The following is a 23,408-nucleotide window of genomic DNA, read 5'->3' as shown; positions in this document are numbered from 1 at the left end:
ACTCACTAGACGTATTTTACATGTAGCTGGAGATGAGCAAATAGGAGAAAAAAAACCCAGATCTTTCTAATGCTATTGCCAGTTTGACACCAGCCTGGGCAACTCAAGGCAACTTGGCAGTAAAACAGATAATTACAGCTCCTGTGGGCACCTCTGCCTTCACAACAATAAATTATCATAATCCCACGCCACCAGTACATCCCCAATGCGACAGCATCAGGGAGTGAGGTGGAAAGTCATATACAGATAGTGGTGCAAAGCCAACGCAGTTGACTCCTCTCCATCAGGGCAGAGGCTAGCTGAGATGATCAGGCCTTGTGCCAACAGCTCTGCAGGGGTAAAATACAAGTAATAAACATATCCACTCATTTCTGATATTCAAACAAGTGAGATTAAAACGAGAACTGAGCTGAACTCCAGGCCTTCATATTTCAGCTCTTTTTTTGTATTAACAAAGCAGCATGCCCTGGCTTTTGCGTGTAGCAGAGGCAGAAAAGGAAATGCATCACTACTTCATCCATCTGGAAGAGGGCAGATATAAAAATCTTGTGGCTAAGACCTGCTTTAACAGAGATTTTCCATTAAATGTCAGACACACAAGGTGTTTAAATAGCCTGGATCAGGGGCCAGCCTTTTGGATGCTTATCTGAACCAAACATGATCTCCAAAGCTTTTGAAGTTTGCCCATCATTGCTTCTAATCAAACTACTTTTCTTCATGAGCTCACAGATAAGAGAACAAATGAACACTCTGATTCCACACATCATTTTCCAAGGGGAAGGGGCAAATATATGACTATAAACAGTGTTAAGTATAGCAGGGACAGATTCACTTTCATCTGAAACTTCGTATTTGACACTCAAGAAAAGAAAATCTTTTGAAAATAGTACGAGCAAAAGGGTGAGCAAATTTGTTTAAAGGGCATTTCGCTTATGATCTGCTCACTACATAGTTATTTTTTTCACCATGCCCTGTGTTCTTTATGCCAATATTTTTAATAATATTATTACACTCTGCTGTAGACAGATCTCAGTCCCTTGTTTTCAAGGGACACTAGCACAATAGCCTAAGGACAGAAAATAAGCGTGCTGTCATGGGCAATGTACTCAACACAATGAGCTGGTTGGCGGATGGCAGCAGGCTCGCCTGTTTGCCACAAAGCAGTCTTGACTTTGGGAGCAAACCCAGGGATTTTGCTGTCAGTTCTGGAGAGCAGGTGTAACAATGAAGTGCTCATTAGCACTGACAGTTTCAAAAGCAAGTTCTGTTTTGTTGCTGCTCAACTTGAATTATTTTGCCCAGATTTTTGTAGGGCTGACTACATCACCCTAAAAGAGGAGACACTTAGTTCTGTCCATTGCTGAAAAAAATGGATGCCAGATTTGGGGATAAGGAGGGGAAACACATGCTTCCTTTACTGCAGACAGGTCTGAGCCACAAGAAGTCAGAGGTTGCCAACACCTGAGCTCACTTGAATCCAGATTTGCGATTTCACTGTAATATCTCTGTATGTAGGATCTACCTGTGGAGTTTTCACCTTAAATTTCCTATATTTCTGCAACTTCTGGCTCCATCTTTATTCCCATTTTATTTCTGGTTTTCAGGTTTTGTCAGTTAGGGTCACATAACAGATGGGTAGATCATTAGACTACCTATCACCATCTGAGACTAGATCCTGATTCAGGAAGATGAGACCTTCTCCCATCCTATCCCTAAGGGAAAGTATTACAGGACAGTGACTGACAGCACTGCAGAAGCTGATGAGGATGTAGGAAAAAAAAAAAGTGCTTTTTTTTTAATTTTATTTTGGAGCTAAAGCTCAGGAAAACTAATGTTCCCAAATGAACTGTGGAGCATATTCCCCAATTAGAAACTGGGACAGCTTCTGGTGGATCAGAAAGCAAGCTGAATCAATAAATACACAACACTTTCAGATGAGTTATACAAGTGGTTTGCAAACGCTTTACTCAGTCTGTGTTTATTTAGCATTTCAGCTTGGGTGTGTACATTGTCTGGCTTCCAGAGTATTATGGCCAAAATCCCAGTTGTGCATCTAAGGTAACTCCCAAAATAAGAGCCCACATGTCACATGCTGAAGGGGTAGCTGTTGATGACTGCGTTTTATCTGTTTAATAGTACCACAGATTTGCAGATAAAGCTCACAATTAAAGAAACATAAAAGCAAGTTTCCAAAACCTCAGCCTTTTACTCTTCCCAATATTTGACAACACAGCATCTTTCCCTGATGATTTTTGCTTCTCTTCTCTTGGCAAACCCTAGTTTTCTCTCCATCCGCCTCCCTGTCTAACAAAACACCAGCCAACATGACAATGACCTTGTTTGTCAAAGGCATCATCAATTATGTTAGGGACGGTGTGCAGACAGTTCTGGCTCTAAGATGGCTGGTTTATTTGGGTTCTCCCCCTGACAGCAGTGTAATGAAAAACTTCATCATTATGCTTTAGAATTGGCTATCAGTCATGAAGTATCGCAAAGCATCCTCTTGCCTTTTAGTCTCACTCCTATACTAAGTTTGTTTTGTCAGAAACTACTGTAAAAAGTAGGAGACAAGGAATAATGAAAAATGAATAATTCATGCAGCAATCTCCACTCAAGTCCTCAGTAAATCTGTCTGCCCTCAGCACAGCTGTCTTTCCCACGTAATTAGACACAGATGTAAAATATAATATTGGTTGTAACAATATGGTCCCAACTTACAGGAAAATAGCAAGTGCTTCAAGTAATTCAGTAGAGTTCGAGGTATCTTGGCTTAAACTTCTGTCTAATGATACTGCATAAGATATAGCTATGAGCAGACTCTGGCTATTTGATGAAAAACAGGTAAAATGAAAAATCAAGCAAAGCCTTTTGAATCTGAAATACATATATGTGCATCTTTGGAGCATATGACCAAATCAGGGCAATATTTGAAGCATGTCAGATGTGGGGATTGACTCAGCCAATGATGTTTCTTAAATGAAGGAAATAAGATAGACAGCTGTGTGTGTGGTCAGGGCTGATTAAATCAGACTTTGAACCAAGATGTGATCAGGCCTTTGTGATATTACAATTAAAAGTTCACTCCCTCTGCTCAGAAGTAAAAGGATGAGAAGCAGAGTTTTTCAGAGTGTGTGCATGTGCATCTGGGCACATTTTAATTTTCAACTCTTTTGCTTAGACTAAAAAAGCTTGTTTTCCTGGAGACCCTTTTTAATGGGTCTACATGCCTGCATTATTTTTTAAGCTAAGCAAAGGGTGAGTACAAAAGATGGTGCCGTTTCAGAAGGATCCCTTAAGCCTTCAAATAAGCCACAGGAAAGAGTCAAGGATACAGCAGCTTTTCTAACCATTGGTTAGGAAACGATTAGGCTTCCGAGTCAAAGCTCCCATACAAGTCTATATCCAAACTACTTAATCCTGTATTGTCACCCCCAATAACAGGTGTGTGCCTTGTTCTGGGGCTCTTTTCATGCCTTCCTTTTTTTAAATACAGATCTAGGCAGTGTCAAAACAAGGCTCTGCACACGACCTGGCTCTCATTCATCCCCAGCTGCTAGGAACAGGAGAAGCAAAGGGATCAGAGGCAGGCTACCTCTGCAGACAAAAAGGAATAGCAGATTCACACATACATGTAAAATTTAAACTTTTTTTTCAAGGGAATGTCTTTGCATTCTCACATTGGAGGGTCAGCAAAGTGTGGTTTGGATAGTGCCAGTACATCCAATTGTTATACAACTTTTTTTTCCTAGCAGTGATTAAGAGAGAATGCTGTTCATTATTATGACTAATGCTTAAAGACTCTTTCTGGGCCTGGGCAGTGTCCTGTTAACTTTCTGGGAGCCTGAGGGGGATGTCACAGCTGAACCTAGACTTTGCTCTGGATGGCAGAGCACTCTTCAAGCGTGCTTTCTCAAAGGGATTATCACAGCATTTCATTCAGCTTTTTCATCAGATTTCTTTTCCCAGCTCAGTATCTACTGTACACAAGGGTCAAGTTTTGATCTCCCATCGAGGGTTTTTTTTTGCGCCTCTGAGTTCAAAATGGGAAGCTGAGGACAAGGTTGCTCTCACCAAAATCATTCAGTCTGCTGTTTGCAGTTTATTACTGCTTTTCAGCACTTGCCCAGTGGGTGGGTTTTTCATTTAGTGTTGTTAGTGTGGCACTGTTTGCATGGTTTTCTCAAAGTGAGATGATGCCTTGGAATTGGTACATTTAAATCCTCACAAACATGCTAATACAGAAGTGGCAGCTCTTCAATTTATGATCAGCAAGCTGGGGTATGAGAGAAATGTACCTGGTGGTCTAATTGTCTAGTTTCTTACATATCAGCAATGCTCAAAACAGTAAAAAACAGTTACTGAGTAACAGTTGTTTTTAGGGTCACACAACCTGAACAATTTACTCAGACCACACCAGATTAAGTTTAATAGCGATACAAGTTTTGCAGCCTCAAGGACGGAGAAGAGGGCCTCTATCTTACATCCTGCATGAGGCCTTTCAGTTTAATATCAGCTGCAGGCATAGGGAGCTGATGATGGTCCTGGAGGTGCAATCTTCCCTCTATCAAACTGAGTCTGTTCTAACCAAAACAACTCTGCCTGTCTGCACTGATGTTTCTGGTTTTGCTGTCACTGATAATAACCAAAGTAACGAAACATTCCCTGAAAATTCTCAGCAGAGGTACAGCATAACGTGAAGTGCACACTTATACACTGCCTGCAAACCACATGGGGAAGTGTTTGGGGATCAGTTCTTTCATCATACAAAACACTACCCTGTTAAGGTAATTTGTCAAATGTCACTATGGGAATTCTCCTCCTCACCTTAAAAGAGAGAAAAGGCACAGACTAACCACTCCCCTCCCAGGTTTCTCTTAACTCTGTAGTTATATCTGCAGTGTCCCTTCTATTTTCACACAGGTACAAGCATCATGCACACATCAGTCTGCTGTAAAAGCTGAGGCTCTCTAGAGTGAACTGCAACACCCTTTCCTTATATCTTGATGTGGCAAGCATTCATGCATGCCTTTACATGCCTGTGAAAGGTCCCATTGACTTGAATCATGCACAGATAGGGTCATGCTTATCTGTTTGCAATAACGCTGAATCAATCTCATTAGATTCATCTTAACCAACAGAAACTAGTGCAGGCTAGTGATCCAGAATAACTCTTAGCCAAGAAAGAGAAATAGCTATCCTCTAGAGGGCTCATCTATCTCAGGCAGCTACACTAGACTGCAATAAATCATTCCCTAGAGGTCCCACTGTTTCTCCACTGACTGTACAGGGAGCCTAGAAAAGACATATAACTTTCAGTTGGCTGAAGAGGGATGACAGCTATCTAGGCCTAAGCGTGCAAGTCAGGGTGGAAACAATTGCATTTGGGGGCCTTCTTGCTGGCAGCAGCATGTTCCCAGGTGAAGAGAACATTATTGTGCTTGACTGGCACAATAGGAATAAAGCTCTTTCAAAAAGGTAAATTTCTGAACAGTTGTGGTTTTTTTTGCTATGCAGAGTATTGGCAGGAGGTACTGAGAGGCCTGTAACCAGACCAGACAAAAGAGGCAGAGGTAGAGTCAAGGTCTGATTTCATCCAGGCAGAGTGTTCTAGGGTTTCCACACAGATAGGCTGTATTTTCAAACAATGTTTTTTCCTCTTCAGTGCTCCTTGACTTTAGCTGTTATCTAAAATTACACATGATGTTGGTTACTACACCATCACCCTGCTGTTAAATACAAGAGTTCATACACAGATTCTTTCAGGTACTATGAGACTGAAAGCTAATCTTCTGGCACAACAATTTATTCTCATTACAATATTTCCCTGTAGCAAATCTGCTCAGAGTAGAAACAGGACTAGAAAGGGGCCACCACAGAACACTAGGGGATACAGGGTAAGTTAGATAAGCTCACCCCCAGCCCTGTCTGCTGATCAGTGTTCTGTGATGAACGTTGTGAAATTGAAAAGAAGGGGTTGTGTGGAAGCAGTCTGTGCTGGCACTAAGATGCAGTGGAAAGAATACAAAAGAGCAGAAACATAGGATGTGTTGTGCATAGAAAGTTTAAGCAATATCACAGGGCACACAGTCCTAGGGAGAGGAGTGTTTGTAACCTGAGTGTTTAAGTTGTAACCTGAGTGTTTAAGAGAAATCTTGATGAAGACCATCAAAGAGTCAGGAAAGCTTCAAAAGCACATGATGCCAACGGGCATGAGTATAGATGACAGAGGATGAAGTTCTCTCTGCTGGCAACTGATATCTGAGCTATGGGGAAGAAAAACTGTCCAAAGGGAGAAATGAAATGATGTATGTTTTTGGAAATAGCAACCTCCCAAATAGATGTCAGATGGAATCAGATGTGTGAAGCCTGGCAGGATACTCAGGAAATGTTTACACTAAGTAAGGGAGATTTGGGCTATGTTCCAGACTGGCTGGGTGCAAACTACCTTGATCCAGGGGTTGTACACCCACATTAGTGCCTGTGTGCCTGAGTTACTTCCTAACACATCCTGCCGAAGTGTTAATGAGGCAATTAATTTTGGCAGAGCAGCCCGTAGTACAGCTGTAGAATCCAGAGATATGTCTGAGTAAGCTCTGATCTATTTGTTCCCAAGTGGATATGCATGGTCTCACGGTTCTTACACCTCCTGCAGCTATTATTATATGTATTTATGTGCACAGATGTTGCACAATCCAATGGAATTTAACAATAGCTTACACATAGGCACACACAGTCTTGAGAGATGCAGAAAAAAACCAGCTAAATAAAATGTGCCTCAAGAAAAAAGGAACCATATTATTTTAAATGCAAGGACAAGAAGAATGTACCTTTCCCCAGAATGCAAAGCATTTGGAGAACTGTAGCAGTTATCACAAAAAATATGTGTGATACCAGGGGGAAAAGTAGACACAGAAAATCAGGAAGATGACCTTTGATCAGAAAACTGTAGTTTAGGAAGAGAATACAAAGAAAGGATAGTAGTACTCATGAGTTACTTCTATAGGAGTTATTGATTGTGTAGAAGTTATTGATTTCTTTCTTTTAATCATTCTTTTAATGATTCTTCCACCATTCGTCTTCACCACACATAACAATAGTCACTTACGTTTGCAGACCTCTGTAGAAGACATGGGTTTCCCTCTATCTCGGTAATACCCTGGTTTGCACCTTTGACACCGATGTCCCTCTGTGTTATGCTTGCAGTCATCGCAGACTCCACCACTGCGCTTTCCTGATGCCAGCCAAACACTCAGATCAAAATGGCAGCTATCAGCATGGCTGTGACAGCGACACTCTGGTGGGAAACAGGAGAATATATTTCAGGCTTACAAAATAGACATGGCAATACTATTCAAATGGTATCATTTTCCTACTGTGAATCATGGAGGAGATATCTGAATATAACACATTTCATCTGCCTGAAATGCTTGATTTTCATAAAAACTAGAAATTGCAACACAGAGTGAGAGTCTCAGGAGGGTCCGAGAAGCTTGGGTGGTTGTGAGCTGTGTGGTATTCTTACAGTAAGTCAGACCAATCTGATGGTATCATAAGCCCTGCACAAAACTCTGGAATGCTAAAACACGTGAGGGGATGTAGCTGCATGAAGAACAGATTTCTGCCTTGTAAATTCCACTTCCCAATAGCCCAAATGGGTCAGCTGCCGTAAAACAACATGCATACTGAAGTTTTCCATCAATGACCAGCATCTTATCCCCGGTTTCTGTAATGGCACCATTAGTGTAAATTGACAGAAGTCTTTGTTAGGGAACTTTGCCTGCTGGCACAGTGAGTGCTCACCCAAAAGGCTGGGTCAGTAACCTCCCTCCCACTTACTTCTGCATTCGTTTGGCGCCCCTGTTTTTCCATCTCCTGGTTTCCAAGGCTGATCATTGTATAGCGGTGCACATTTTTCACAGTGGTCTCCTGCTGTGTTGTGTCTACACACACACTTCCCGTGGACCTGTCAGGGGAAAGAGAATACATTCAAACAGCTACAAGCAAGAACATGGTGGAGTGCCCAGCAGCCTCACGAGGAGGTGGGACTTCTCCTGCACGACTGCCACACAGCTGCCTGGGTCTCTTAAGAAATCCATGGAGCCTGGAGCTTGAATGTGTAGCTTTAGCTCTTCACACAGTCACTAATGATATAGATTTTTTCCTCTGTCTTCCAGTGTAAATGCATGTGGCAACAATTTCTTTTTAGCTCTCCAGTTGGCTATTTTACTACTACATCCATGAACAGCCTGTAGACTATTTGAATTGGGCAAGGTAACACAGCTTATTTTGATTTAAAAGTTCAGGGCAAGAGCATGCAAAGGGTCTGAGCAGGTAGTCACCTCCAGGCAGTGTCAAATACACTCTTGGCTAGCAGACTTGAGTCACAGGAGAGCACAGCCTAACAGAAGATGCTGGACCCTGTCTTATTTGACATTAACAGTGGTCTGGAAGAGAGAGTAAATACAGGGCAATGAGTCACCATGAATTACTAAACTGTAAGTTGATGATAGAAGAGTGAGCAAGTACTCTGGACCTGCTAGCACAGTTAAAAATGTGGCAAAAGTATTAAACCTGGAAAAATACCAACCAGTATACTCACAGAAAAACAATCTGAACCACATATGTGAGACGAAAGCACTGATGTTTGAAGAGTTAGGTTCAGTAGATACCAACCTACCAACTTACGTATGAATATGCAAGGAATAGGTTAGCAGAAAAGGCCCCGTACACTTTTGGGCTGTGTAACTAAGAGCATTGTTACTCCAAGTGGACAGGAAATTGTACCTGCAGTACTATGTTCACTTTTGAACATCTTATTACCAGATAAATGAGAAACTCGGAGATGTTCAACAAAAAATAGTGAAAGCTGGCATGGCTAAAGAATGGGGCTGATCTACAAGCACTAAGCATATAAGCCTACCTGAGATAGGAAGCAACGGTTTACAAAATATTTGAGGGGGAAACAAAGAAGTGCAAAAAGTCTTGACTAAAACTGGCTGAATAGTAGAGTTCTCTCTGTGGCTATTTGCTTGAAAAAATTACTTGAAAGAAGAACTTGCTTCCTCTGTACTTACCTGCCTTCATTGGAACACAATAATGAATTTTAATCATGGAAATATTCTAATATGTCTGTTTTGGAATCAGGTATTCACACCAGAAACCTGACCTTGGAAACTGAGCTAGTCCAGCCTTCAAACGGAAAGTTACTGTTGAAACTGATCGTGTTCTCAAGTCATTTCACACACCAGGAATATAATAGCCAGATCCACTATAGACTGTAATTTGGTACACAAGATTCTGTAATACTGAGTTACATCCAAGAAACGTTTTACAGGGTTTGTTTTTTTTTTGTTGTTGTTATTGCATTTGTTTTTTTTTAGTTTTGTTGTTGTTTTTTTAATTAAGAAAAAGGATTCCAACATCTATTTGCAATGCCTCAGAGACAGGATGCCCCTGAGAAATTCTTTGAGGAAATATCCAGTATATGGAGTAGGAGAAAGGGAAAGGTGGGACCACAGGTCATGTTCTACACCCATCACAAGAGAAACTGCTAATTAGTGGTATTTCACATGAAGACACTTGTACTAGAGCAGGAAAGGCACAGAAATCAGGGACTAGACCCCTCTCCCTCCATGCACTGTTGAGGATGCTAAGTAACACCCCTGTCACAGCTCTGGCCCACTGCACGTTACACAAAAAGCAGAGGCTGAGATTTCATTTTGACTGGGGTGTGAATTGAATCTAATCCTTTAATCTCACCACTAATGTGAGTTATGTTTCTCCATAGTCTTTCCTGAAAGTCAGACTCTCCCTTTGCAGTGCCCCCTCCCCCATCTCATGTAGCAGGTATTGGGATGAAGAGAGAAATATTCAAAAGAGCAGTTGCGTGAATGTGCTCCCCTGCCCCCAAACCCATCTTCCTGCAGCAATTTGCTCTCCGCTTCCCTGGTTGCTAATCCTCCCAGACCAGATATGTCATGTAGCTAGCAGAGGGGATAGGCTGCAGCTGATGCCATCGCCCCTCTATGGCCAGCTGGCAGATTTGCTGCTGCACAGAGCAGTTGGCTGCCTCCTTACGGAAGACTGAGCACAGACTTCAGGGTATGCATTTCTGTCAGAGCTCAGCACCAGTAAACCTCAGGAGGATACAGCATGTAGCACATTATGCGATGCATCTCCAGAGCTTTGTACAAGAAAGTCATCCATGTTCAAAGCACTAAATAGGAGGACAAATTACAGAGATAAAGACCATACTAATAAGCAACAGTGTGAGGCTTCTCCCTGTTTGGGTTTGGCTCTTCAGGCTTGTAAGTTCCCCCATGTGGACACAGTGACTGCTTTTCAGAAGCCATAGAACAGAGAAAAGGACCAGGAGTGGTGAAAGATAACATAAGCCTGACCCAGAACCATAGATTTCAATGTCCCCAAACTTCAGACTATCTGAACTTTACAGCTTATTCCAAAATGGACAAGAACCAAAACCTTGGACCCAGTCACTTCTTAGAAAAATGCTAGTGTATTTCAGTGCAAAATTTGTAAGTTGGCCCATTGTTTTTTTTAGAGATATATACACAAACTGTGCATTAACTATATACAAAAAAAATTACATGAAAGAAATGCTGAGATCGTACACTTGGGAAATGGCAGAATTAAACCACGCAATCTTGGTTTAGCCTTGAATGACATGATCAAATATTCATTATTCCACAGGACCCTGTGCTTACAGTGCACAGCACAGATGGTGTGAACAGTTATGAACAATTATTCAGAAAGTAAACAGGAAAATTCAGTGAGAAAGGAAGAGTCCAGTTGTTCTTTGGAGGTAAGTAGAGGCATTAGTTTGCTCATTGCCTACTGGTTTGTTACAAACTAGTTTGTGGAGGCTATCTAGGAATGGCATGTTGTGAGTAGGACAGAGGCATAAAGAAAGCTTCCTGCCTGTGATCCCTGCTATTGAACAGTTTACCAAATATATGTGGAAGGATGACCAGCTTAGACAAAGGGTTGAAAAGCCAAGCAGCCAGCAGACAGGAGAGCCACTGAGCAGGCAGAAGTAAACAGTAGAGCTGGCATGGAACTGTTTTTAGAAACCATTAGGTCTGAGGACTAACCTTTTTTTATATAGGTTTAAGAACAAGAGAAAGAGAAATGATGGGTATTGGAGCAAAGGTAAAGGATATAGATGAGAAAGCAAGTCTGCCATGTGTTATCTGTGGATGGGCATCTCATGGAAGATTTTTTTTCCATGGAGAGTAATCTCAGACAGCATTCATAGGTGAAAACAGCTAAGGAAGAGAGTGCAACATGAGGTGACAATGAAGTACAGAAAGGAGTTTGACAGGAGAAGGGAGCAGAGATGAACAGCTCAAACAGAACATAGACAAGAAAGGTAATTCATGGATGTAAGTGGCCATTGCAGAAAGACTGGCTAATGCAGGAGAAACTGAGCTGTGGGAGAGACCTCTTACACTTAAGCATGAGGTGAAATAAGGGTAGATGAGGTGGCTGCAAGTAATGAGACAAACAATTTGTTCAGTTAGAGAGGAAGAGATAGGAGAGGCAGCCAGAGACCAAAGTCCAGGACGGAACAAGAATGAAATACAGGAAGCTGTCAGATAAAATAGGAAATGGGATATCTGCTCAGGGAAGGGAGAATGTGAGAGTTGCACTCAGCACCAACACAAAGACAGCAGGCATGTCTCTGACTTGTTATTCACTGCTGAAGTAAGTCCACATGTCTCACAAAAATGGGTCCAAAAAACTAGAAGATTGTTCTCTCCACCAAATGCAAGACCTCAGGATGCACTGGAACACAAAATTGATTATGCCAAGGTAGAGAAAATAGTCAGAGAAGTACAGATTCAGGGGAACTACACTGATATTTTTCTGTGCCCTGGAAAGCAGGATCAGAATTGCAAGGAGATAATGATGATTAAGGAGATGATTGTCAGGGAACAGCAAGGACCAGTTGCTCTTTAACAGTTGAAGAGCTGTAAGCTGAGGGTTACCACAGCACAGGCTGTGCCCTTCCTGAGGGGGCACCATCCTGAGTGCAGTGGGCAGAGCAGGGAGCTGGTACCACAGTCCATTGACAACCTCAGACAGAGCAAGGAGGTGGACCAGGGGCAATTCAGAGGCAGCAAGAGACAGGCCCAGAAACAAGTTCACAACATGGGTTCAAAGTCCATCCAGGAGGCAGAATAAGAGACAAGCTACAACACATGTGAGGGGGTCCACCAGGAAGGAAGCTACCTACAGCATAGGCCCAAGGTCCATACAGGAGGCACAGCCAGAGGCAGGGATGCAGAGAGGCACATCTACAGCATAGCTCAAACAGAGGCTGATAGCCCAGGGCTGAGCTTAAATGCAGCCCCCAAGCCAATGGACAGAGAGCGTGGGTAGGAGTCCCAGGTGGGGCTGGTCAGGGCTGTTAAAGTCCTTTTAGTGCCTTCAGGACCCTGATAATAGTACTTTGATTGCCACTGGATTAATGTCATTGGGAGCTTTAGGATATCTGACTATTAGGGGGTACCTGAGGAAAAAAAGTACTTCAGCTTTCTAGATTTGGAGCTGGCAATCCAGGTGGAGGGAGCTTGAAAACAAGGTGCGAGGAACAGAGGCTTACATGAGATTCATGCCATCAATTAGGGAACCTAGCCAGTTTTCAGCTAAAGCCCTATTAGTTTATGACATGGATTTATAGAAATACGTATAAATAGATTGGTACAGCAGAAGAAATATTGAGATCCAGGAGACTTCTGTCTCACATCTCTCATATTTCACTTTATCCTCAGTGTTCAATATGTGATGCTGCATCACTCAACATATACTGATCCTTAGCTACAAAAGTATTTAGGCCTGTATGGGCTTTTCCACAGTGCTCATTACTGCAATAATTGAGTACTTCAGAAATATTATGTAATTTATGACACCTCCCTTCACCTGCTTCTCCTCATTACTGTGATAATAACTAACCTGTGTTAGTTTGCATTCTTGCAGTCCTGCTTTTCAAGTGCATTAAGCCAGGGTTACTCATGTCACTAATGCATGCTGTGAGCTTTGAAAGATGAAAAATGTAGGGTAGAAGTTTATAGGCTGACATACTTGCAGTTAGAGGATATTGTTAGTCCAGGAAAGGAACAAAAATGTTATGCTATACTCTCAATCACCAACATATTGGCTTTAATGGCCACTTGAAAGCAAGCTCTGCTTTTGTGTTTTGGTATAGCAACTATGTTCTCAGGCTGTGTTTTCATGATGTAAAGTCTTTGGGAGCAATCTCGATTTGAGACATTTCTGCTTTCCTTACTACTTCGTTCTATGCTATCACCTTCGGCATCATGCCCTGAGTCATGTGTAAATTGGGCTGTGAAACTAAACCATGTTTAAAAAAAAAAAAGTTAAAATTGCTTTTTTTTCCTTGGCACTAGTATTTTTAATCTGGATTAATTCCCTCATCTGCCTAACAGTACAGTCGTGCTGTTACAAGTCTGGTATTGCTGCCAAAGGCTTTGATTTGTACATCTACCACCTGAGCAGCTTTGAATCAGGACATAGATGAGGTTATAGCTCCATGGATTTTAATGCCATTGGTCAGTTCCAATCATGCAGCTTGACCTGCTATACTAAGCCATGAATTTCATCCAGTAGTTCTTCCATGGAGCTCAGTAACTTCTCATTGATTTATAGCAAATAGTGTAGAACCATATCCTGCTTTCATACAACAGTTCCAAGAAATTACATGATACTTGTTCACTTTTGACTGCACAAAGTTGTTTCACCTGAATTCTGATCCACAGCTGAGAGAGTGAGTGGAAATTTTCCATCTGTTTGTCCCACAATTTTTTTATCTTTTAAACTCTGTTCAGCTTTGTATAATAACTGAAGCCTCTTGCTTTCTTTCTGCCCATTTAGTTTCTTCTGCCTTTTGTCCTTTCAGTAAATGTTGTGGTTGTTGCTCTTTCTCCTGGGCTATTCTCAGTCTATTTTGGGGCTTTTTTCCTAATGAATGAAGGTTAAATTTGGAAGCCTTCCAGAACAGAGCAACTGTTGCTGATTCAGAGAAAATGTTTGTCTTTGGGCTCTGTATTCACTTTGTAATGTCGCCAGAGAAATTTTGGATACAGCAGTTTGCAATGACATCAGAGGCTAGTCCCTTACCTGCTTTTAGTAAAACGGCTCTTTCTGGGTCATTTTGAGTGGTCAAATACAAAACAGTGTCTGCTATTCTGCTTTGTTTTGCTTACAGTTCAAATGGGCTCTGTTGTCTCTCCAAATGAAGAGACGCATCCAGGCAGATTTATAATAAATCATTCAATATCAGGTCCTGAGGAGAACACATATGACTTTTTAGGAGGCCAAATTAAAAATTTTCTTCAACTTTTTCAAATTCACAAAGACCTAAAGGAATGGGTGGCTTGGGCATAAGTCCCAGATTACCGTGCTTGCTATGGGTAGATTGACAGTTCAAATTCCTGCTCTAATCAAGAATGAAGAAAGCCATTATTTTCCTATATCAGTTGCTGACTTCTGGGAAAAGGTCTAATAAGTATATGTGTCTAAAAACTAGTACACATATGGGTGTTTTCTGAAGGAACTGAGTTTCTGGCTCATACTTGGTCCATTTGGTAAATTAAGACTGAGGGAACTTGGCAGGGATTAGTAGAGCTGGGGCACTTGTGGCAAGGCCACCTGAGCCCATACAGGTTTTGGTCTCCACAGCAGTGAGTGAATGAGCTGCCACTGGTTCCAAATTCACTGAATAGGTAATGGTGAAGAAAAATTAGTGATAGCGTTTAGTTGAATATTCAGACTGACATCACTAAGACCTTTTTGAACAGTAACAAAAGAATAGGATAAATAGACTGGAAGAGGTACAAAATTCATGCTTTGTGTGAGGGAAGATAACTCAGCCTGTGACAGTTTCAAGACACAACTCCATCCTCTGCCTGAATTCACCTCCATCAGTCTTTACACACACGTCCGGCTGTGCCTTAGCCCACATTTCACTCTGCTTTCTTATTGTTTTCTTTCTGAATGCTAGCCTGATTTTTGTTCATTTCTGGGCTAAGCTGTCTTATTTTTACCTACAGTGCCAACGACTCCGTTATCAATCTGTTACAAACTGCATACAAGTAACAGCTGTCACGCTGAAGTGCAGCCCCTGACTTACAACAGGTCACCAGCTCTTGGTGAGTGTCTTAAGAATGGAGGAAGGAGAAAGGGGGGCGAGGCTCAATATTTTAATAGGTGAATGCCTGAATCACAGCATAATGAGCAAATACCACTGTTTAAATCTCCTGAAAGTGAATGGCATAAGTGAGTTTGGTCTTGCTCAAGGTTTTGTTCCTGATGCCACTGAACAGTCTGGCCTGACTGCCAACCGTTGCTGTAGAAAGACCCAGAATTAGTTTTCAAGGGAGGAAGAAATGAGAGAAGCTCTAGATTCTGATATATTGACAAGGATTTGTGGATTTACAGGTCAGGCATAATGGGTTAGCACACTGTGGACAGTTTGGAGAAGTTTGGACATGACCTGTTCATTCAACAGGCAAAATAATTTTGTCATTTACTTTGTAATAAGTCTGGCTAACTCCAGCAACTGTCTGGACTTAGCTGGGTTTCTCCTGGTTAATCCACAGTGGCTTTAGGGGTGTGTGATTGAAAATCCACCCCCGAAGTGGGCCTGTGAGCTCTTCTCTGAATTTTTTACCTCTGTATTGAGTGAACTTGGCAACATGCATAGCTCTCATTCAAGTGAAATTATGTTGAGTAATGGAATAGATGAAGCCAAGAGAAAAATAGTTTTCTGCAACTTCTCTGCAGATGGCTGCAGCTTGGAGAGTGGGGGAAGGGCAGGGCTGAAAAAGACACAGAACCAGCCAAATTTATAAGGAATCTGGGAAGGGAGAAAAAGGGCAAGAAAGTCCATGATTTAGCATAAAACTTGTGCACAGCAAGGAAAGGATTCTAAATACCTAAAGGGTGCAAAGCTCATCCCCAGGACCCTTCCAGCACAGTGAGTGAACCAAGGCAAGGAAATATATGTAAGATTTCATAAGTTTTGCACTGAATAATATGGAATTTGTTCATAATCCTGTGCAAAATTTCTCTATATTTTGTGTGCACCTGCCACTGAAGCATTAAAATGCAAGCTCCATGCACCCACAAGGTACAACTCTAGATTTGCTTAAATTACTGGGAGATTTATTGGGGATGAGTGAGCTGGCTGAAAGGCCTTGAAAATCCTTCGTAAAAGACTGAAAACTTTTGTTCTAGTAACATGTAGGTGAGCTGAAGACAGAAACAACATAGCAGTCTATTCAGTCCCAAGAGAGCTTAAAAACTTAAGGACTTAATGTATGAGGCCAAACACAGCAGCTCCTATGATTGTCACATCATAGCAACTTCCTAGCGTTGGTGGCTGCGTCAAATTCAACTTAGAGAGACAGAACAGTATATATTGCATGGAGCTTAAATGCAAGAACCTCAGAAATATGCTGTACTATGGGACATAGGAGAGGTATTGGTAGCAAGTGGTGGCTGATAGCTGTGAGATGAAGCAATTATTTCCCTCTCAGGCACAGGTACACAGACTCTTGTAGCTTTAATGTGAAAAGCAATCCTTAAAAGAACATTTAAGGCATATTTTACCAGCCCTAAAATATATTTACAAGTGTTTCCAATCAAATGTTTCTACTAGCAGGGTTATTATGGTTCTTTCACAGAGATGAAAGTAGCAGACAACATCATTTATGTGATTAAAACAACAAAAAACACTATTAATGACAGCCATTAAGCAATAAAATTTAAATACATTTAAATAGCTCACCCATAGCCATTGGTTTAAGAAAGCCTGTGTTTAAAGGCTAATAATGTAGATAGGAAATTGTTTGCTACCCCATCCCACAAAATAAGAGATGGTTTCCTACAAGTAAGATGAGTGTCTTTATAGGTGGATCTACACTGAGCCCTGATTCAAGAAAGCATTGAGGCATGTGTTTAAACACCATTCCTGAGTAGGCATGTTTTTCTGATTTGGACTTCAGTAGTAGTAAAAGACACCTCCACAACAATAATAAAATGTAGGAAAAACTTGTTCACATTATAATTGCAGAATTCCTGCTGACAGAACCACTATATGGATCATACCGTCAAAATTGTGGTTATTCTCTAAACCATAGATACTCAAAACAGCATGTTGATCGTACGAATGCCAGATGCTCTGGCTGCAAACCACAGGTTCTCAGTAGAGCTCATGGAGAACCTGCATGGATATCAAATTAAACACACTGATTATAATCAGAAGAGGGTAGAAGCACAGCCCATATACTCTATGTGCAACAAGCAAATTAAAGATGCGGTATGCCATGGTATATTGTCAGGGTACACCAAGGTAAGCCAAATTAGCCATCTTTCATAAGATGAAATAGCATGCACAGAATAATTTAATTTCAGAGCTCAACAGAAGGCAGAGTGTGCCCCCTCTAAAAGAGAGTGTGTTGGCCAATGCAGGTGGATGAGGCTGCACAGCACCACAAAATTTCTCCTGCTCTTTCCTGCACTTCAGTGGGCAGTGCTAAGTGTAAAGGCAGGGGGTGGGCAGAACCTTCTACTAAACCACCTAGGAATGGTCCCTGGAACCATTTTAGACCTCACATTACCTGAACCTTACCCGAATGTCAATTCAGAACTAGGTGAACTACTGCTTACATGTGTCTCTGCTATCCCAGCTGAAATCGCTGTAAAGCAAAGTAGTGCCGATTCTGTTGGGAGGGGAGGACAATCTTATTAAAGTTTGAGTCTAGTGTTGAAGAGCGAGCAAAACCAGAAACCTTCACAAAAATTATGGAGAGCAACCCAGATTATGAAGCCTAAATCTGTACTGAATAGGACTCTGAAACCTTTAAGATCTTTTCATCAGAACTACTAAGGCAGGTTTTGTGCAATTCTAGGAGATACCTGATGTATCATCTGACTTGTATAGGAAACCTAACCAGAATGAAAACATTTTTTTGAAAGGAAACACCCCAGACACCAACCCAGAGATGTGCTTGAATTTGGAGGATACAATATATCTAAAATAAAGGGGGAATTTGTACCATATTTTCACTTGGATTCAAATTTTTAACAACTCAGATCAGGGGTGTTGATTTTTGGGTTGGCCAAGAACCAGCTCCTGGCAGTAATGGAGGCATTACTTTAATGTGCCAGTCTTCCTCACAGTCACTCTGAAAGAGCAAGAGAAGCATAGGATGGGTAGGAAAGCTCTTTTTTAGATTTATTTAGGTGTTCTTCAGTTAAGGTTTCTGGTGACTTTTGTGAGAATGTGATAAAATAGGATCTTCTGGATGTGACCTACAAAACAAGTCTGAATATAATTTTCCAACTTTTATCTAAAGTTTGAGAACTTAGCTGTCATTTAGAGTCACAGTTTTGAAGCACATCTTGCCCTAGGAAACTAGGAACTCACTAAAACTATCCACTAAAATTAAAGAGAACCTTTCCATGATGCTCCTCTATCAGCTTCTTTGTCATCTCTGAACACAAATATCTGAAACTTTCTCATCCACCTGCATGTTCCCACAAGGATTTCTGTTAAATGCTTTGGTCCACTGTGGGTAGCAAAGGTGTCAGCAACACCACTTTCTTTCCATGTAGTTCATGTAATTCATGACAACTTTTTGCTTCGTAATTTATACGATCTCCTTTTATGTTTTCAGATAATCATGAGCAGAGCTTGAAGTCCATATTCAGTTTTAAATTTTGGAAAAAAATCAGCACAGGGATCTGTTTCTAAAATTTATTCTGACGTGATCTAGACGCTCTTGTAATTTTTTTTACTTTCCTGATCACATAATTGATGTACACAGGGTAACTTTCTTAAACAAAACCTACTCTTTGAGTTGTCAGCTACAACAGAAAGCACATCCTGCATCTCTGAGTGCTGGACATCATACAGACTGGCACAGCTTGGATCAGATAATGTGAAAACTTAGCTGGGGATTATCAGTAGAACTGCACAAGATATTTGAAGAGGAGGTAATATTTGTAAGGGATACGACAGCCAAGTCACCTAGAAAATTGCTGTAGAAAAAAAGTTTTACCTTGTGTAACCTCCGTTATGCCAAACAAAGAATCTTACTTAGGACCAGATCCTGCTCCCTTTGAAGTAAGTGGAAAACTTTCCATTTGCTTCATTGTGGAGGGTCAGACCCACAGGGAGTCTAGTTTGTCTCTGTAAACAGGATAAAGAAGCAAAAGAAACATCCGAGGCAACTTGTAAGAATTTCCTGGCAGTGTAGGTACCAATAATTAACAAGTAAAAAAACCCTAATTCTTTGTACAAAAACATTTTAATCCACATTCGCTTTCCTCCATCCACACTTACTTCTCATGGACTAGAAAGAGAATTGTGAAATGTTTGGCAAACAGAAAGGACTTTGGTCTAGATTCCATGTTCTGTCCGTGTGTGCTTTCTTCTTTGTAAACTTTGTCCACCCCTGGACTGAGCTAAAATGTGTCATCAAAGCAGATCCTAAACCTGACAGCTCTTACTAACTTTGTTGAAGCTTAATAAAGAAATAATCTACTGTAGAGCAACGCATAACTTTGTACATCCTGCAACAGCAATACCTGGGACAGGATTGCGTCCCATTGCATCCAATGTTAGAAGACAACTAGATGTATTCAGGTGGCCAGGTCCTGGCAGTCGTTTCCCTTATAATGGCATATTAATGCCCTCCATTCTTCTCTGTAGTTTCGGCAGCAAAATGCTATCTCAATAATTTCCCTCACTGACAAAGGACCTACTTGTAAGAGTTTGAATAATACAGGCTGTGCAATTCAGAAAGAAGAATTTTGTCCTTAGCTATCATAAGAAACTATTTGAGTATGACATCTCTGTGTCTCTTTTTTTGTTCTGAGGAAAGAGAAAACAAGAAAACATCACTGTCAATAGCAACAAACTCCAAATTCAAGATATGTTTGTCCAGAAGTTTCTTGCCTATTGTTTACAGCTCCCATCTTCATTTCTCAAAGTTTTTCTCCTGTCTGACATGATATTCTCAGTAGTTAATAAGGGAAGTGTGATCTAGATAAATTGTGTTGAGGTGGGTGCATGGCTTTTTCAAAAAAAAAAAAGCCACATTGAAAGAGTAATTATTACTGGTTTGCTGCCAAAATAAGTCAAAGGACTTTTCCATTGGATCCTATGGAAGTCTACTTTGAACCTTTCTGTATTCAGTATTTTCACAAATGACTTATGATCAGAGAGAATATGCATGAAACTAGGATTTCAAGCTATGAGGAATGATGTACCATTTGGAGGTCGGTTTTACAATTTGCAGTTTGCTTGTATCCATTTGTTTCTATGACACTGTGGTGTCTGTGACGTTACTTCTCATAGAGCTGCATTTCTTATTGGCAGCCTCAGTGGAGAACCCAGAAGCTGAATGGGTTGTCATCACTGAACTGACAGATCCACAGATAAAGTGATCATTAACAGATCATCTGATCATTGACAGATCATCTAGTAGTCATAGATCATCTAGTCCCTCCAAAATGGTGTTGAAAAGTGTCAAGAAATTTGCTTTAGTTTACTCCATTATTTAGCCTCCATATAGTATCAGTGTAGCAGTGTTAGAAGTATTACAAAGGGAACAGATTTCTTTCAAGAGTAAGAAGAGCAGACTTACAAGTTAGCACAAGTATGTCTCTTCCAAGACCTAAGTGCTGAATGACCTCAGTTTTTGGGCCTATCCCATGGCAAACAATGACAGTTGTTTTCTACATGGACTCGCTTTTGTTTTTGTTAACTACAGAAAATAAATACATTGTAGGAGAACTCTGAACTTTTAAGAGGCTGAACCTCCTATTACTTAAGCCTTTCTGTGGAGGTCTGTATTTTTCCAGCATTTTATTTAGTTACTTGACAGCAGCCCAGGAAACATGAAGCTGCTCTGCCTTCACGCTGTGATATCACCCACACTAGCCACATTAAAAACTGTCTGTCTTGAGACTTTCTCTGCCCCTATGTTCATTAAATATTAGATGTGGTCAGTGGAGTGAATCAGATATTATTTTTGGATATGCAGTGTTTGTTTCTAACAAACACCTCTTTTCCCTGTCCTGTTTTAGTCACCATGTGACTGAAAGTAGACCACCTTCCCTGTCTCTGCCAAGAAATTGCAAGATGACAAAGATTTTTGTTGCAATGTAGTTTGGCTGATATGAAATGTATCATTGGTGTTCACCACTCAACAAAGGCCATTTCCTTCTCCACTGTAGGCAAGGAGATTACCATATTGTAAGATGCAAAGTTATACACTTTATATAAACTCCCTCATGCTAGCTATGTAACCAAATCGTGAGATCTGTCGTTAAGTGAACTCTCCCTTCACCACTACAATATCATCATTGGTAAGTATTAGATAAAATGTCAAAGTATCCAGGAACCTGGCTCTTCCACGAGTGGGTTTTCATTGTGTATTTGAGAAAGAGCTAGGGTGTAATGACTGAAGCACAGAAAAGATGAGTAAAATAGCATGATCATCTTTACTCCAGACTTGTATGATCTGGGAACAGAATTTTAAATTTTGGCCACCTAAGTTTCACACTTCTCTGGTTAGTACAAAAAACCAAAAACTAAGGAAGGATATGTCAAGAACCTTCCAATCATATGTCCAGAATGAGGATCAACTGCTCTCTATGACCATTGGGCAAGAGGGGACAAGAAGGAATCACCTTAATTTGCAGCAGAGATGATTTAGGCAGGCACTAAAGAAGAGCTTTCAAAGTGGGAACTACTGAGGGTTGCTATTTTATCTCCTTCATCAGAGATTTTCAAAAACTAGTTCAACAAGCACTCACTAGTGAATGGCTTAGGTATGCTTTATCATACCTTTATGCGAGGACTCAGACCAGCTCACTTATGGTCTTTTCCAGCCCTCATCTAGGATTCTAGAGGTAGTTAAAGCTGTGGAAGGCTTCTCTCACTTTTCTCACTGCTACATTTGAATCCCTGCTTAGGCAAAGACTTGCTAATATCTGTGCCTGTGCTAATGATGCGATGCATCCACCCTCCTGTCTCCTGGGACATGAGTCACTCATGAAGTGCATTTCATCAGAACTATTTCACCTTCTGCCCCATGAAGTCATTGATGGCCCAAAAAGATTCCATTCCCTTGTGACTAGTGGGGAAAAAAAAAAAAAGCAGTCATAGTTTACAATGGTTATGCCATTAATATACACAATATTGTGTTTTCCTCTTCTGGTGGGCAGAGTGTTTATTCTTCTACCAGCTGTATTCATTTAGCATGTTATTCGTCTATTTGGTTTCACTATGTGTATATTTAACAGTTTGCAACAGGGAGGATGCACTCTTTAAACAGCTTTTCTCCACACAGTTCTATACTAAGTGAGTCTATACTTACAGTTAACGGAATCTGATAATATCATCTAGTGCTAGAATACTGTAGCTGAATCTTAGATTTATACCACAGATGGAACTGATTCAGAAATGATTTTGCAAATATCTTGAAATGCATACAGTCTTAATTATCTTAAAATCTCTACCCCTGAACCTAGAAAAGCTGAAAGGAAGACAATGAATACACATTCTAGAAGACAATAAACCAAAATGTACCATATATCTAAGGGGACAGAAATTAGCTGAGGATGTATTTCTTGAGTCTATTATGTCAGAGTGCATCAGGGACTAAAGTTCTAAGGGTTGTTTTGGTTTTCAAAACCCATTACAGAGACAGACAGCCTTCTGGAACCAGTGGAGGCATTGACTAATTCAAAGTGGCTTGAATTCTGTCTGTGATGTATGTGTTTAGAGGTACGTGAATATAGCATCATTTCCCTGTCACTGTTATTACAGTTCTTCTATATAATACTTGCAGCTAAATCAAAAAGGAGACAGCAGTCATTCCCCCTGAATCACAACTTCTGAGTATTCATACAAACACAACTCGCGTCTTCTGCACATCCAGGGTCAAACACAGACAAAAGGCTGAACAGGGAGGGGCTAGTCATAGTACTAGATAATAATCTTCCTACAAGGTTAAGCTTTTAAAAAAAATATTCTAACTTATTTTAAGCTGAATGGGTAAAAGAGGGGGGGAGTGGAAATTATTTTCACATCCTGAACACTGCTGTCTATGTAGTGAAAGTAACAAAAAAACAGAAGGCTGAAAACCTAAAAGTGAAGGCTGAAATGCTAAGTATGACAGAACTGCTCATGTCTCACAAACTCAGAAAGTCTGAGATTTGAGATCTGGTGCTGAAATTCTGGTCAGGGCAATCTTTGCATCAAAGAGATTAATTCAGTTTTGTGTAGGCATATAGGTAGGAGATTTCATTTGGGGTTGGATTTCTGTTCCAATGACAAAGCCCCTTCACAA

General features: G+C 40.8%; 1 protein-coding gene across 1 annotated transcript in view; it reads right to left on the bottom strand.

Moving 5' to 3' along the window:
- Positions 1 to 23,408, bottom strand: part of LOC137667555 (netrin-4-like) — a 51,156-nt gene that overhangs the window by 7,194 nt on the left and 20,554 nt on the right. The window contains exons 4-5 of the mRNA XM_068408339.1: positions 7,837 to 7,963; positions 7,106 to 7,294 (exon numbers count right to left, since the gene is read on the bottom strand). Coding sequence (XP_068264440.1) covers positions 7,106 to 7,294; positions 7,837 to 7,963 — 316 coding nt within the window. The remainder of the gene's footprint in view (positions 1 to 7,105; positions 7,295 to 7,836; positions 7,964 to 23,408) is intronic.

The sequence above is a fragment of the Nyctibius grandis genome, chromosome 10 (genome assembly GCF_013368605.1).
Source record: "Nyctibius grandis isolate bNycGra1 chromosome 10, bNycGra1.pri, whole genome shotgun sequence".
Taxonomy (NCBI): Eukaryota; Metazoa; Chordata; class Aves; order Nyctibiiformes; family Nyctibiidae; genus Nyctibius; species Nyctibius grandis.
The sequence above is the reverse complement of the archived record's forward strand: the minus strand, read 5'-3'. Positions and strand labels throughout refer to the sequence as shown.